Below are 15,723 nucleotides of genomic sequence, written 5' to 3' on the forward strand. Positions count from 1 at the left end.
AAGGGCCCAACATTTTGAACTAGAAAATCTAAGGATCGGGCCCTAAAAGGGCCGGGCTCTAAACATATGTATTTTTGAACTAAAAATTTTAAAGGCTTTATTGGACTGTGAAGAGGCCATTAGGGCCATGGCCCATGGCCCATTACCACTCCTACATGTACTTGCATCTTTTGTGCAAAAGCTTTTCTTGTTCTTGGTCGCTATTTGCATTGCAGCGCAAATCCAAACCACATCACCAGAGCCAGAGAAACTTATCGTAAGTTCGTAATCAAGTTACTTTATATCTTCACGCACACGACGAAAAACAAAACGTGCACCAAAGTAATTGCGCCGCGCTGTGTAAATCCATCCATCCATGGATGCAGCGCTGACGACACACACCTGCATTTATTTTTAGGGTCAGTTGGATCCATGCCACTCCAATTTTTTGAAATTGGATCTCATGTTGAAAATCATGCCATTGAGTGGCATGATTTTCAACATGACACCCAATTTCACAGAGTTGTGGTGGCATGAATCGAATTTTCCCTTATTTTTAAGCACCGGCCACCAGCACGTCTCCGAGACACAGAGGAATCTAGCCTAAGACCGGCCGGAAATTCAGAACTCAGCACGCCGGCGACGACGACATGGCGCTGCGCACGGCCGCCCCCTACTTGTTCTTCTTGCGGTTCTCGACCACGAAGAAGAAGGCGAGCGCGGCGACGGAGAAGGCCGAGAACACGCCGGCGGCGACCTTGATGGAGGCGTGGATGCCCGTGATGCCGACGACGTCGAAGGCGGCGGCGGGGCCGGTCTGGCCGTAGGCCACCTGCGTGCCGGACGCGTCGAGCGCGTAGGCGCGCACGTAGTAGGAGGCCGTGGGGACGTCGCGGGCGACGGTGTACTCGAAGCTGCCGCGGGCGCCGGCGGCGTAGGCCTGCTGGGTGACCTTGAACTGGCACGCCTTGTCCTTCTTGAGGTCGTCGTTGGACTTGCGCCACCCGCGGTCCTTCTGGCTCACCAGCGCGTAGCACAGCTTCACCGTGACGCTCTTGTAGGCGTCGTCGGCGCCGGCGGGCTCGGTCGTGTTCAGGGACCACGTCACCGTGAGCTTGTCCACGCCGGAGTGCAGAACTGCGCAGCATGTCAATGGATTTCGTGATGAGTACAAGAAAGATCTCAACGGTTGAAAATAACACAAATTAAAGCTAAATCATATGCTCAGTTAAACATTACATTGTGAAATGCATAATTTTGGTTTTTCAAAAAAAAAAGAAATGCATAATTTTCACACGAACTGTAGCAGTAAATCGAACTGTCTAAGATTTTTTTTTTTACTCTTTGACCTTTTGAGCAAGCTGGAAATCGATGGATAAAAGGCTTCCTACTGTGCTGGCCTTCCTAGATAGATTCTAAAATGCTTCTCCCTTTCTGTTGTTTCTTTCTCGGACGCATTGTAAGCAACAAAATAACATACTTCAGCTGTCTAAGCAGAAACGGAAAAAATCAAACAACTAGAACATATTCTCCGAGTTTATGCTCCGATATCATTTAATTAATTTATCCAAGGAACAATAATAAAGACTTTAGGAGTACGATGATCTCCCAGTCTTGTGGTGATAGCTAGCAGCATCTCTAGTAATAGTCCTAATCAGACCTTCTACTTTTTGAGTATGGGCTCCCTCTATTTTTTGAGATCTAGCTTTTTTTAACCTTAACTCCAGTAGTAGCCTCAATATCTCACTCTTTTCTTTTGATTTAAAGGGTGGGACCCATTTGTCTGTGAATAATGGGCTCCCTAGAGACCCTCCAGGAATAGAAAGTGGAGGGAGACCTCCCCAAAGTAGGGGTTTTAGTAGATGGTCTGTTGGAGTGTGTATTTTTTCATTTCATCCTCTAAATTTAAGATGAATGGTTTGCTGGAGTTGCTCTACTAGCTACAACTACTCACCGCATTTTCTTTACAAGTCGTATTCCATTTCATACTCCGTTGCTCCATTAGTATTTCGCTCATGTGATTGTATAAAATTATGATCGTAAATATCTTTTTAGTTCAGAGATAACATCGGTTCTGTGTAAAAAGTTAAAATTCTAGAGTAGTTATTATTCATCGCATGCTTTTCCATAAAACAAGAGCTTTGTGACCATGACCATGTGTATTGGATGCCTGAGATTAAGGGCAGAACCAAATTAAGCAGCTATTCTTGACTACGAGCCCGGCCCGTAGGCCGGACCGTCTGAGCGTGGAATGGAATTATGGAACACTGAAGAGAGCTGCGACGCGATACGCGCAGGCGCAGCAGACGGACGCGCGCACCTTGGCCGGGTTTGGTGGAGGCGGTGACGGCGAACGCCATGGGCAGCGTGGAGAGGTGCACCCCGGCGGCGGCCGGCGCCGGCAGGCAGGCGCCGAGAAGCACCGCCGCTAGCAACGAGACCACCACGGCGCCTTGTCGCCGAGCCATCGCTGCTCCTGATGGTCGACTCGTGTACGCGGTGGTCGGAGACGGAGGCGAGGAACCTGATGCCGCTGCTTGGGCTGCGCTGGGACTTGGGATGGGATGGAGGAGTACGGACAGGCCGAGAACGAATATATAGGCACGCTGGCCGAGGAGTTGACCTCGCTCGCGGCCCTGTCGGCGTGGAGTCGGATCAATCGCTGAGCCTGTAAACAAGTCGCTAATCATGCGATCAAAAAGTCAGAGCTTGACGAGGGCAGGGGAGCAGCTGGTAGCAGTAATCTAATCTCTCCGGTCACTTGGCGGGGCTGACCGGCTGACTTGCTCTACAGGGGTCCCAAAGGGCTCCGGCCGGGTGCGATGCGGCGGCCGCCATCGATCCGGCCGTGCTCGCAGACCAGCAGCCGACCCGGCCGGGACGCACGGACGAGGCTCTTCTGCCCCCACGCAAGGGCAGGTCAAAGCGGCAACAATCCAGCGCAGCGCAGCGCACCCACGGGTTCGCTTCCGGCGTTCGGCGTCGCATGGCATGGCGTGGCGGCGTCCGGCGGCGCGCAGCAACAGGTGGTCGAGTTCTTAGGCTAGTTTCAGCGGAGTGTTATAGCAGTGTCATGAACATTAAATTTGTTGATATAGTAAAATTTTTATGAAAAAAGAGGATGGAGAGTGTCATCATGACACATGACATTCCTTCAACTGGATTATCTAATTTATGGTTTTTGTAATTATATCGATGGCAATCCCACTGAAATCAAGTTGGCACAGAGATTCTTCACATACCGGCTCGACGAAATCGAACAGAATATCCACCCATTTCCGTTTCAATGTGGCTGCATCTCCCATTCATCTATCGATCGGTTGATGAAGAAGAGCCGGTGGCGACAGCATTGCCGTCACATTCACATCGCTTGCTTGGCATGGTAAAAACCCGCGCCCGACTAGAAGAGCATCGAGATGGATGTACGGGGTCACGCGACTCTTGGTGCGGATCAAGGGTTACAAGTGGAACGTCCTGGTCGACTCGCCTCTACCAGCACACGGAATAAGAATTAGCGAGAAGGCGCACGGGGAGGGGTTAAACAAAACAGTAAATACAAGGATGACACAGAATTATTGACAGGATCATGCGTTCAGTTCAGGTCAACTTCCGTTCCTAGGATATATGATTTCTTTTGGTTTTTGCCGTTACATTTTGCTTTTGCACACACCTCATAGCATCTCCAGTGGATCCCAACATTGGGATCCCTAATACCATTTTCATGATTAATGGGGAAGGTGCTCCGGTAAATCGCCAATAACTTCTATTATTGTAAATCTTTTTAAGCATAATTATACAAGTATTATGTTCTGTGGCACACAGAAAATCAACAATATTTTAAATCCATAATCTTCATATTCAAATCCAATCATAACATCGGATCCAAGCGTTACTGTAACAAACATGCCACCATTTATGCCATTTCGAGTGATTTTGGAGATCGAATGACAACGCAATCAATGAGACTAATGGTATTGTTAAGTGAACATTTCTAAATCTCAGGGATAAAGTAAAAAGGCCATGCAATGCAAAACAGGAAGAAAGAACTCAAAGAAACGCTGAATTGGACGAGTTCTACTGAAATCAGTAGCACCGGAAGAACCGATGCTATAGTCATCGGTGCATCCGATGGTTGTCGGATGATCCGACAGCCTGGCTTTTGGCACAAGTCTGTGCGCCTCTGGAGATCATGTGAAGATCAAGTGAAGCACCGGTTGAACCGACGGCTTCAAGATAGCCATCGGTGCATTTAACGTACCATGTTCCAGAGACGATGTCAAGCGCGCAGGAGTCAAGTCTTCAGCACCGGTTGAACCGGCGAAGCGTCGGAGCATAGCATCGGTGCATTGACGTCAGCGGAAGAGGGAGGCCCAACGGCTAATCCAGTTGTTGTGTGTGACCGGTTGAACCGACACCCCAAGCATCGGTTCAACCGATGGTCCCTGGAACTGCTGCAACTGTGTCAGAGAAGCCAACGGCTACTTCGGGTCTCAGAGTAACCGGATGAACCGATGCTACCCCATGCAGAGGCATCGGTTCATCCGATGGTACGCAGATTTTTGCTGCCCGTTGGAGCAACGGCTCCACGACTTGGAGACCTATATATATGGCATCCCCCGGCCATTTGAAGCTTGCTGGAGTTCAAGGAAGTCACATACACACCCAAGAACTACTCCAAGCCATCCAAGAGTTTAGTGTTCATATCTTTAGCCCTTAGCACACTTTGAGAGTGTTGTGTAAAGGATTTGCTCTTAGTGAGTGAGATTGCAAGACCTTGAGCCTTTGTGCTATGGTTCTCTAGTGAACCAAAAGAAGAGCTTGGTGCGTCGGCCCCTTGGAGCTGTGAAGCTCGCCGGCAACGTCATCGACCCTCCGACTTGGTGTGGAGCGGCGACGACACTTTGTGCGGGGGACGTGGAGACCCACATCCTTTGTGGAGAAGCTCCTTAGTGGAACCCGGGGCCAAGGTGACTGTGATTGTGTTCACGGAAGAGACTTGGTGCCCGAGTAGCAATACTCTTAGTGAGTGCTACCACAACGTGAATGTAGGTGTGCCTTTGTGGCTAACCGAACCACGGGGTAAACACCCGCGTCAAGAATTTACTATCTCCTATCCCGCTCATTAAGCTTCCGCATTTCATACTAGCAATTTGTATACCTTTACTTTCATAGAGTAGTTTATTGATAGAAAAGACTATAGGTTGCTAAACTCTTTTGGGATAGGGGTTTCACATTAGAACAATCATAGTTGCACATCTAGATAGTTTATTTTAGTTTAAGTTTTGTGCTAATTAGTTGGAGCCATAGGTCTAAATTTTTAGAGTGCCTAATTCACCCCCTCCCCCTCATATACTAGAGCACCCGATCCTCTCAGTTACCAAATTAAACATGAATATTGGCCAACGGCTCTACATTCACGACGCTCTCATCGAGCGCCGACCGCTCGGACGGCGGCGGTGGCCCGCGGCTAAGCCAAAATTAGCTGAGTTTGCCTCCTTGTGCTTCCCTTCCCCCAGCCTCCGAACTTTGACCTCGATGACATCACCGGCCGTGGGCTACTGAGGTCGGATCCAGCCTCCAAACTTGCTAAAGAGGCTGAAGGACCGGAATGGCTGCTTCACCTGGCAATCTCCAGCATTGCTCTGCAACAGCCAGTTATTATTGCATAAAATTTGTTGGTCTTACATATGGGGATCTGCCTTCTTTTCCTCTTCAAAAGTTTATGTGCATCTCACAGATCATAGAGTGACTCATGTGGCTTTCAGATGGCTTTGGAAGTCAGCCTGGTAAAATAAGCACAAGGCTTTCTTCTAACTCTTTAAAGATAGACTCTTCACTAGAGAATTGCTAAAACGAAGAAACATGGTTCTCCCCTCCTACAACTGTGTCTGCTGTAATCATTCTGTGGAAGAATCTCTAGCTTATCTGTTTATTCACCGCACCTTTGCACAAGCTTACCGGTCTTCCATTGGTCTTATTGTTGATCACTGTGATCGTTTTGTCACTCTAGAACACTGAAGCTTAAGCTAGGAGTACCCTTCTTCATGGATATCATCATTGTCATGAGCTGGTGCATCTAGATGCAAAGGAATGATTTAATCTTCGAAGTCATTCAACCATCTTGGTCTATCTGCCTTCACCATTTCATAAATAAACTTGCCTTAGTTATCCTAAGAGCAAATCTAGATTCAAATCTCATATGTCAACATGACTTTCTTTGTGTAATTTTTTAGATTTTTTGTTCCTTTTTTGTTTCATAATTTTCTGGACTTGTTTTGTACCTTCTCTTATTTGATTATATATAACCAGTAGGGGCGCAACCCTCCTAATTCATTAAAAACACATTGAGGCTCTTTTGTACCAATCACTAACACATTACAGTTTTTGTAGACCATATCAAGCCACCCCACAAGTTAGCCTAAACCAGCGGCGTATCTAGCGGTGCGTCTAGAGGGGCTCTAGTCTCTCCTGCTACCGCCAGACCTATGGAGCCTCTCCTAAACCCCCTACAATTTTTTTGTCATGGATGCATTGCGAGAAGCCGAAGTGTCTAGAGGTTGAAAAAAAGTCTCCCTAACAATTATCTAATCCGCCACTGGCCTAAACTATAAAATCTTATCGTGCATTTTGTTTTTTAGTCGTTATCATTCAATTTGTTTTTTTGGAGCCGTTATCATTTAATTTGTTGCGCGTGCGGTTGTTGTGAACAATGCAAAAGAAGGAAAGATATCATCTCAGAGCTGACAATTACACCTGCAATTTTAGAGTAGGTTTAGCTTCACCGTGTCGTCTCTGTTACACAGAACAAGCTAGCCAAGACCAGCCGGAAAGAACTCAACGCGCCATAACGTACAAGCATTCCATGACAACACACACCAGGCCCCTACTTGTTCTTCTTGCGGTTCTCGATGACGAAGAAGAAGGCGAGCGCGGCGACGGAGAAGGCCGAGAACACGCCGGCGGCGACCTTTATGGAGGTGTGGATGCCCGTGATGCCGACGACGTCGAAGGCGGCGGCGGGGCCAGTCTGTCCGTAGGCCACCTGCGTGCCCGAGGCGTCGAGCGCGTAGGCGCGCACGTAGTAGGAGGCCGTGGGAACGTCGCGGGCGACGTTGTACTCGAAGCTGCCGCGGGCGCCGGCGGCGTAGGCCTGCTGGGTGACCTTGAACTGGCACGCCTTGTCCTTCTTGAGGTCGTCGTTGGACTTGCGCCACCCGCGGTCCTTCTGGCTCACCAGCGCGTAGCACAGCTTCACATTCACGTTCTTGTAGGCGGCGTCGGCGCCGGCGGGCTCAGTCGTGTTCAGGGACCATGTCACCGTGAGCTTGTCCACGCCGGAGTGCAGAACTGCGCAGATTGGCAATGGATTTCTTTGTGAATATAACAAAAAAGTGCTAAGTATAAAAAATTCAAATATCTACAGAAAGTGAGATGCTACTAAATATCAAGTAAACTTGACGTTTCAGAAGGGCAAATCAATTCGGTTTCTACTGCAGTTCGTTGCTTGTCTGAACATTAAGTATTCTTAACTGGAGGCTGTACACTAGAATGACCCCATTTTGCCGCAAAGGACGGTGTCTGTAAATCAAACTGTCAAAGGAAGCGACTGTACTGTTTGGCCTCTGAGAAATTAAATAATTGGTCAAAAGTGTCTCTATTCTTGCCCGAAAGGCTACAGCTTTTTTACTACTGGCCGGCCTAGAAATGATAAGCTTGCAAAATGTTTCTCTCTTCCTGTTGTTTCTTATTGGCTCGCATTGTAAGCGACAAATAGAACATAGTTCAGCTGTCTCGGCAACACAGAGAAAGTCGAGCACCTGTCTCCAACATATTCTCCAATATATCCATAGGGAAAACTATGCGATTTGTAGTAAAGGACTACAGAGAGATTGTTCATGATCTCGTCCTCATTTGTGGCAAAGCTAGTTGCTACAAAGTTTTTGTGCCCTCTGTTTACTGTGTGCTGAACAAGAGTCGATTACTCATCTATTTTTTGATTGCTGTGTGGCGACGAAAATCTGGGAAGTATGCTATGAAATTCTCTGCATCGCTGTAGGGATGAATTTTGAATCTATTGCTATATATATGGTGGATCAGCAGGAAAAACATAATATTTCTAATATTTGTACTTCTACTATTCTCTGGAGCTTGTGGAATGTAAGAAATGCTATGTGTTTTCAGGGCTTGGTATGGTCAGACGTGAAGATGGAGCTATTCAAGACGACGGGGATGATGCAGAGATGGGCGGTTCTGTGCAAAGGTTCAAGTGCTCTGTAGGGCTTGGCGGGGCCCTTTTCTCTGAAAAAAAAATTATGCCCTCTGTTACAAAGACCACTAAAAAGTACTAACACGATTATTAAGTTAACTGAACACCGCGCATTGGATGCCAAGAATTAATTAACGTCAGAGCTGATTAAACTGCTACTGGTTGGCTGTCCATCCGTAAGGTCGGTCAAATGGAACAGGTAATTAGAGCACTTTGCACCATGTGAAAGCAAGAGGAAAGAAGCTGCGATCGATGCAGCAGCGACGCGGATGGTGATAGCAGGGGCACTGACGTTGGCCGGGCTTGGGGGAGGCGGTGACGGCGAGCGCCTTGGGCAGCGTGGAGAGGAGCACCCCCGCGGCGGCCGGCGCCGGCAGGCAGGCGCCGAGGAGCAGCACCACCAGCAGCAGCGACAGCGAGACGGGACCGCCTTGCCGAGCCATCGGAGCTTCGGGTTGCAGGTGGGAGACGAAGGCGAGGAACCTGATCTTCTCTAGCTGAGGTCTTGGGTTCGGGTTGGAGCTGGAGGGCGAGAACGGACGGGCCGAGAATATATAGGCAGCGTGGGCGTGCGAGCGGGTGCACACCCATTGCAGTTGACCTTGCGCCCCCACGGGAGCAGAGCAGAGCAGGGCCGATTGCTAAGCTGAGCACGCTAGCTGGTGATCAAAAGTCAGATCTTGACGAGGGCGCAGGGCCAGGCCGGAGGGCAGGTGGCGGCGGCTGGTATAGTAATCTAATCCCGAGGATTATCTCGGGTCCTGCCTGCTGGTTTGCTTGTCCCAAAGGGTCCCAGGCCGGCCGGCTGGGATGCGGCAACCGCGCGCGCGATCAGCTCGACGAACCCGTCGGCCGGGGACGCGACGCGACGCGAGCGAACGGACGGCTCCTCCGCCACCTCCGCGCGGCGCGGTAATGGCGCGCCCCGACGAGTTGGCTCCATTCCCGGGGCGCGTCCTGTGGCTTTGGCGCCGCCGCCGTGCAGGTGCAGTGCAGCCGAGACCACACGGCAAGCTGCCAAGGGTGACGACGTGTGCGGACGAAACGCGGCGTTCCCACGCGCCTGGCCCGGTCTGGCTTGCTCCTGCAGCCGCAGCTGCTGCTGTCCGTACAGAAGGTACTCCGCCGTGAAAGAATCGGAGATGCGATCAGATCAGGCGGCCGCCACGACAGAACCGGACAGATCAACTTTGAGCCGGCCGCGACAAGGGATACGGTTTTTCTTTTTTCTTTTCCCCACCCATTCTGACTTGCTTGGATCGAACGCGAACGAGTTTCCTCTGTTTCGTGGGTGGATGTTGGTATTTGTTTTTTTGAAAGAAATTCTGTTTCAGTGCTCCTACCAATCTACCACGTTCGATCTAATTGCTTGAACTATTTCAATTGGTCCAATCTGCCTCCAATCAAATTTCTTTTTTTCTATTTATCTGCTCACAAGTTCAGTTTTAAGTTCCTATCGATACTCTAATGAAGCGGATTCTTTAAAGTTAAGTTGTTTGAGGGAATAAATCGAGTTAATGTTTTGTAAAAAATTTTATATGCGTGGTTGTTGTTGATACTCGGTAGATACTAGATAGCGGCAGGATGCCGGCACATTCACATGGTAAACGATGACCCCTCTGCCAACGACTAAAACGCAGGAGGTGCACAGGGGGGGGGGGGGGGGGGGCAGGGCCATGTCCGTGTGGCTCTTAGCTTAGATTAAGGGCTACGATGTGCGGCGTCCGTTTGACTTGCCTCCACGCAATAACAATTAGTGAGAAGGCGCACGGCTTATCATGAGAGTGATAGGAGGCTCGCCGGAGCGATCCACGATTGGTCAGATCGGACAGACTTGCACACTGCTCAGGCGCTGTAAACAGGAGGGCACGGGAATTATTGAGCGGATGATGCGCTGTTTAGGCATTGTTAATCCCGGGAGCCTGCACTAGCTGTTGGACTTCGCTGGAGATTTAGCAATTTTCTGATAGTAGGTCACCTTTAGCGTGGCTTGTTTTCTATACCCCATGCCCAAACCATTCCTGATCCTCTTCTGCTTGTCTTTTCAGCTCCTTCCGAGGACACTGCTCCATTCCGAGGATATTTCTCTCAAAAATGCACCCCCAACCTTGGTGCTCCACAGGTACGTACTTGCGACAAGTTGCGAAAGGGCAACACTTCTAGCATGCAACTTGCAATTTGAACAAAATCTTTTTTCTTTAGAAGTTGACTCTCTGGTAGACATGTAGTTGGGTTCATACAAGTACAAGCTAGAAATGCTGTCCGAAATGGTAAAAATGAAGTGCATCCACACTTTATAGTTGAAAAAACGTTGGCATGCGTGGATATGGTGTTGATGTATTTGTATGAACCTGTCGCTCCCAACATGTGTGATTCTCTTAAGCCTAAACATTGGGAACCACCACCGATAGGATAGGTTATGGTGAAGATAGATGCAGCATTGTTTCCAAAAACTAATCGGATGGGATTGGCCATTGTGATCAGAAACCACAAAGAGGAATTTATAGCAGCGTGCAGACAATGTATTGATAAGATCACAAGTCCTGAATTAGCGGAGGCAATTGCTTTCAAGCGAGTAATTCTCTTCGCTTTTGGGCTCCCATATAAGCAGGTTATAATTGCGACAGATTGTCTCTCCTTGATTAAGAAGCTCCGATCAGTAGCCATCGATCGATCCTTTACAGGAACTATCACTCAAGATATCAAGAAAGCAGCAAGTGCCTCTACTGTTGTTATCTCTTTTATTTATGTAAACAGAGGCTGTAATGAAGTAGCTCATGTACTTGCTAGATCTGCCAATCAGCTCTCCCAATCTGTATGGTTCTATGTAGCACCGGAGTTTCTCTGATTTTTTCTTTGTAACAATCAGTTTAATCAATGAAGCGGTATCCTTTACTCTAAAAAAAGTACATGGGCTATGCGCCTGTATGCCCCATCAGCGCGTGCAAACAACAGATTTTTTTCTTTTTTAGAAACGCAAACAACAGATAAATGATCGTGTGATTATGTTAGCTTGGGCCGATCTGGCATGAGTTGGGCTTCCCGAGCCGGATGCCCAACTGCGGCCCAACTTATGTGATGAGTGAGAGAGAGTCTATTTTTCCTCCCTCAATTATTACGAAAATCAAAATCTGATTTTCATCCCTATAAAATTGATTATCCAACCTCCCTCAACTATCAAAACCATTTATTTTACCTACCTTGGCTTAGCAGTCTTCCAAGCTTTTTTTATATTTGTTTCATAAACTTTCTTCCTTTTCTCTTTTCACTCAAAGAAGGTAGCAAAACTTGGATAAACAATTATAAAAATTGACAGTGTCGAGTTTCAATGATTTTTTCTTCCCCCGTTCCCGTTTCCAACTAATATTGTAGCCTTCGCAAGTAATCTGGTCCAAGACATCAAGCCTCCTGTTCGGCTGTTCCTGGTTTACCGAGTAACTAGATACAAACGTTGCCCTAAGAGAGAAAAAAAACTTGATACAAAGGTTGCAGTTGAACAATAACATACGTGACTCACAAGAAATCAACCTAGAATAAGAACGCACAATAGGAATTCTCAGGTGTCAACTCATTCTGCTCAAACCAAACTTACAAGTTACAACAGGGAACAAGGGATAAAGAGATGCGAAGGTCAAACTCAAGTCGGGATTCGTCAAATGTATCCATTTGATTTCCTTTGTGATACATCAGTTGAGACACTAGCTTCAAACAAGATTGAACTAACTTCACATTTCAACTACATACAGATTTATCTACATATACAGAAGCTCTATGTTACAAACAGAAAAGGCAAACTGTCAGCAAATTTGCGAACAGCAAGTTAGTCAAACAAGGATGAAGTTGCAGGGAATATCATCTTCTTCGCTCAAATCCTTCTGTGACGAAGGGGTGCCTCAGCGCCTCCTGTGCGGTCATGCGGTTTGCTGGATCATACTTGAGCAGCCCTTGCAAAAGGTCGATGAAATCCCCAGCTGACTGATCCACATTTTGCATCACCAGATTCTGCTCACGTAACATAGAAATAAGCTTCACAACAGATAAAATGGGTGCTTCAGCAAACGAACAGATACAATACCTGGAGTCTGGGCAGTTTCATCACAGCTTTCATGCTCTCCCGCGAAGTACAACCCTCAGGCCAATTCAGACGTCCTTTTCTGATGTATTTCTCAGAGTGGCGACTACAAACAAGGATTAATGAGCACACGACATTGACCAGACCTCTCAACACTGAAGCTCAATACTACATTGATGAGGATCATAGACAGGAACATACTCTGCCCTCTTAAGCATATGGTATGGCAAAGGTCCAAAAACCCTCTCCATCATAGCCAGATGTTCCAAGTTTTCATGAGTCTGGAACAATGCCTCTCCCTGCAGAACATTGGTAACTCAAATCCCCTGTACTTGTGGTACATAGAAAGTCAAAGCAAGGCTTGCCAATAACATACCGTGCAAAGCTCAACAAGAATACAACCAACACTCCAGATATCACATGGGTAACTCCATCCAAGTCCTGAACAGAAGATCCATCACTCGTAAAAAGGCACCAAAATCAGGTTGAACTAGGATAAGCTTTTCACTAGACAAGATAGATACCCAATATAACTTCTGGAGCCCGATAATGCCTGGTGGATACCACATAACTTTGATCCTGTTGATCATAGGTAGTGCTACCAAAATCAATCACCTTGATAGCACTAGACTTTGGCAACCGCTTGTAATAGGATCCATCTTTTGGTGATCGGGATGAAACCTAGCAATTACCCAAAAAAGCAATCAGCACAATATATTTTTGTCAACCTTCAATAGCTAATACACCCAAATAAGAAGGCACAGCAAAAGGTAAATCATGGATAGATCAATTAAGCAAAAGAACAAAGTATACTTTGTAATCAGGCACTTTAATGTACTCCGGAGAAACAAGAAGAATGTTCTCAGGCTTCAAATCAGTGTGTATGAGGCGCAATTCATGCATAACTGCAACACATTACAGAGAGAGAGGGTAAATACATAAACATCCATAGATGTTAGATATTCCTTAACAAACCATGAAAGGAATAATAAGCAGAAGTCATGGATTAATGACAGTCTGCAATGCAGAAGATGAAGCGCAAGACTAATATATGCATGGTAGTGCAGGAGGGGTAATAGAAAGAATTGTGCACACACATGCTATACATTCCAACAGTTGTTTGGCAACCTCCCGAACTAGGGCAATTGGGAATGAGCGGTAATTGTTTTTCCGGAGAAAATCATATAAGCTTGGTCCAAGCCTCTCAAAGACCTGCTCGCCATTAATTCAAATTCACCAAGGTTTAAGCACCATATCGGTTATCTCTTTGGGTCAGTTCATAATTGCCATAATCTAACAATGTACTTACAATACAGATATGGTTACGATAGTCAAACCAGTTCCGAATTTGAACACAACTGCAAAATAGACCAGCTCATATATACAAGCAATCTTATGAATGTAAAGTGCACAGAAGAGTGCTAACTGAACCAGAGACTAACCTGGATCTACTTTCATCGTATTTACCAAGCTGCTCGAGCATGCCAATTTCTATCATTGCAGCATCCCTGTACTTCTTAATGCCTCTGATGATCTTAATAGCCACCATTTCTTTCCTTTCCTTGTCCCAACACTCCAACACCTGACCAAAGGTACCTGATGTATTCCAGAGACACATTCAGTTATGACCATAACTCGTAGGAGTTATGATTCAATGGTTTCAGAACATGCAGCCATCCAAACTGACCTTCACCCATTTTTGCATTGATCTTATCTGCAGGCACGAATAACAATCCATAAGAACAAACCATGGATAGGCGACAAAAAGTTACACCATTGCTATATAACAAACTAGCCAAAAAAGGAAGGGTTATGTCAGGTAATTACAGCGAGGTGTAAGGTTATCTCCAACAGCAAACACATAATGCCCATCCTTGTCATCATCTCTCAGTGGAGGGGAACCCTCACGAGGCTGCCCTTGGTTGAGCTGAGAGGAGACAATACCACCTGAAGAGAGACCCAATGCCACAGCACTTATGGCATTCACAACTTCTTGCCCACAAAGTCCAAGCTGAACCTGAATACAGGAACAAATAAATTAGCCATCTAACTGAGCTCATCTAGCAACCAAATAATTACTATAATAAATTAGAAAGAGAAGTGAGTTAGGTTTCTCATGACAGTTGATCAAAACATGAACAGTCTCTCAAAGTCACCTTCAATCATTCACTTAATTCGTCTACATGTGACACAAGACTGTTGGCACTGAGTAGATAATTTAGATACAATTCCCAAGTGTCCACAAAATTGGACGAGCAGATTACCGACTAAAAAGCAGAAAAATATGAAAAGCCAGCATGATTGTACTGATTAAGCATGTCAATCCTAACGATATAATAATATCTAACGAAAAAGAGCAACGTCAACCATACGAGCCTCCCATCATGCACCAAACAAATCAACCGCACGATTGACCTAACGAACAGCGAGCATCTGCGCGGAATATGATAGATCAACGCCACAGCAACTAAATCGACGGCGGCAAATACTTCTATTCGATAGATCAGGCGCCTAACCCTAAACCAACAGCACCAACAACCGCGCAGCTGATGCAAAATCGACAGCCTCAGCGGACAACAGCCGCTAATCGACAGATCCAAGATGGGGCAAAGCCTAACCGAAGCGCCGGGTTGGATCGGAGGTATACCTGATGCATCTCGGCGGGACCGACGTCCCACCCCAGACGCTGCCGCTTGCGCGGGCGGCGGTCCAGCGGCGCGGGCGGCATCTCGGCGATGCACTCCATCGCGGAACCGATCTGCCTTCTCCCGGAACGAACCCTCGAATCGGCGGCGAGCCGGCGGCGGTGGCGGTTGGCGTGCGGGTGCGGAGCACGCAATTGCTATTGATTCCAATGCTCTGTCTAATCTAACCCCAGCGCCCCGGTCTTTATGGCGCAGCAGGAGATGGGTGGTGGAGCTGGGAAAGGATCGGACACCCGCGCTCGTGTACACGCGACGACAGGCTGTGTCGCTGACGCCGTTTGGCCGTAGGGCCCACGTGAAGCTTCCAGGCCTACAGGTCAGTGGGTGTTCACGTGGAGCGCTGGTTAGTGCATCGGTGAGGGAGCGGTTGCCGCGTCCCTCGCGGGCCGGGGGCCGCGCGTTGAACGTGCCTTTGCCAAACCGTAAACCGTGGGTCGCTGCACCCACGTAATCAATGACATGTGGGGTCCAAATTGCGAGGACCACCTGTCTGTGGTGCATTCTCGAGCCCCGCTGCTATTTCGGATATTATTTCCTCTTCTGTTCGTCTGGTAGACCAAACCCAAGGCGAAAAACCATGGGGAACTCGGACCAGGTCGCCGGGTCCGCCTGGAGCCCTGGACAGCAGCGATTGGTGTAAGGCAGTTTCCACCCCGTAAACCCGTAAATAAAAAAAATTACATCGAATATTTCGATATATG

General features: G+C 47.5%; 3 protein-coding genes across 5 annotated transcripts; all 3 read right to left on the reverse strand.

The window, feature by feature from the left end:
• Positions 1–251: 251 nt before the first annotated feature.
• On the reverse strand, positions 252–2,658 carry LOC120656306 (high-affinity nitrate transporter-activating protein 2.1-like). Its single transcript, XM_039934354.1, has 2 exons — positions 2,300–2,658; positions 252–1,116 (listed from the first exon to the last, which is right to left on the reverse strand). Exons 1-2 carry the CDS (start codon positions 2,445–2,447, stop codon positions 653–655), a joined length of 612 nt encoding a protein of 203 aa, XP_039790288.1. The 5' UTR covers positions 2,448–2,658; the 3' UTR covers positions 252–652.
• A 4,038-nt stretch (positions 2,659–6,696) lies between these two features.
• LOC120656307 (high-affinity nitrate transporter-activating protein 2.1-like) lies at positions 6,697–9,185 on the reverse strand. Its single transcript, XM_039934355.1, has 2 exons — positions 8,538–9,185; positions 6,697–7,326 (listed from the first exon to the last, which is right to left on the reverse strand). The coding sequence occupies exons 1-2, from the start codon at positions 8,686–8,688 to the stop codon at positions 6,863–6,865; spliced, it is 615 nt and encodes a 204-aa protein (XP_039790289.1). The 5' UTR covers positions 8,689–9,185; the 3' UTR covers positions 6,697–6,862.
• Positions 9,186–11,792: 2,607 nt separating this feature from the next.
• On the reverse strand, positions 11,793–15,189 carry LOC120656308 (serine/threonine-protein kinase AFC2-like). 3 transcript variants are annotated; one of them, XM_039934356.1, is made up of 12 exons: positions 14,965–15,189; positions 14,145–14,334; positions 14,005–14,031; positions 13,760–13,913; positions 13,627–13,675; positions 13,415–13,529; positions 13,131–13,222; positions 12,842–12,998; positions 12,694–12,758; positions 12,519–12,616; positions 12,321–12,423; positions 11,793–12,247 (listed from the first exon to the last, which is right to left on the reverse strand). In XM_039934356.1, the coding sequence occupies exons 1-12, from the start codon at positions 15,061–15,063 to the stop codon at positions 12,098–12,100; spliced, it is 1,299 nt and encodes a 432-aa protein (XP_039790290.1). In that variant the 5' UTR covers positions 15,064–15,189; the 3' UTR covers positions 11,793–12,097. The 3 variants fall into 3 exon arrangements, with proteins under 3 accessions (XP_039790290.1, XP_039790291.1, XP_039790292.1); XM_039934357.1 differs by lacking the exons at positions 13,415–13,529; positions 13,627–13,675 and having other exon boundaries at positions 11,799–12,247; positions 14,965–15,169; XM_039934358.1 differs by lacking the exons at positions 13,415–13,529; positions 13,627–13,675; positions 14,145–14,334; positions 14,965–15,189 and having other exon boundaries at positions 11,799–12,247; positions 13,760–14,020.
• Between the last annotated feature and the right edge of the window lie 534 nt (positions 15,190–15,723).

Source organism: Panicum virgatum, chromosome 1N (assembly GCF_016808335.1).
Source record: "Panicum virgatum strain AP13 chromosome 1N, P.virgatum_v5, whole genome shotgun sequence".
Taxonomy (NCBI): domain Eukaryota; kingdom Viridiplantae; phylum Streptophyta; class Magnoliopsida; order Poales; family Poaceae; genus Panicum; species Panicum virgatum.

Coding starts and splice junctions, on each gene's coding strand:
- LOC120656306 (XM_039934354.1), bottom strand. CDS start 2,447: ATGGCTCGGCGACAAGGCGCCGTGGTGGTCTCGTTGCTAGCGGCGGTG. Junction 1,117..2,299: donor CTCCACCAAACCCGGCCAAG/GTGCGCGCGTCC, acceptor CATGCTGCGCAG/TTCTGCACTCCGGCGTGGAC.
- LOC120656307 (XM_039934355.1), bottom strand. CDS start 8,688: ATGGCTCGGCAAGGCGGTCCCGTCTCGCTGTCGCTGCTGCTGGTGGTG. Junction 7,327..8,537: donor CTCCCCCAAGCCCGGCCAAC/GTCAGTGCCCCT, acceptor CAATCTGCGCAG/TTCTGCACTCCGGCGTGGAC.
- LOC120656308 (XM_039934356.1), bottom strand. CDS start 15,063: ATGGAGTGCATCGCCGAGATGCCGCCCGCGCCGCTGGACCGCCGCCCG. Junction 14,032..14,144: donor AGATAACCTTACACCTCGCT/GTAATTACCTGA, acceptor TCGTGCCTGCAG/ATAAGATCAATGCAAAAATG. Junction 12,248..12,320: donor TGAAACTGCCCAGACTCCAG/GTATTGTATCTG, acceptor TTACGTGAGCAG/AATCTGGTGATGCAAAATGT.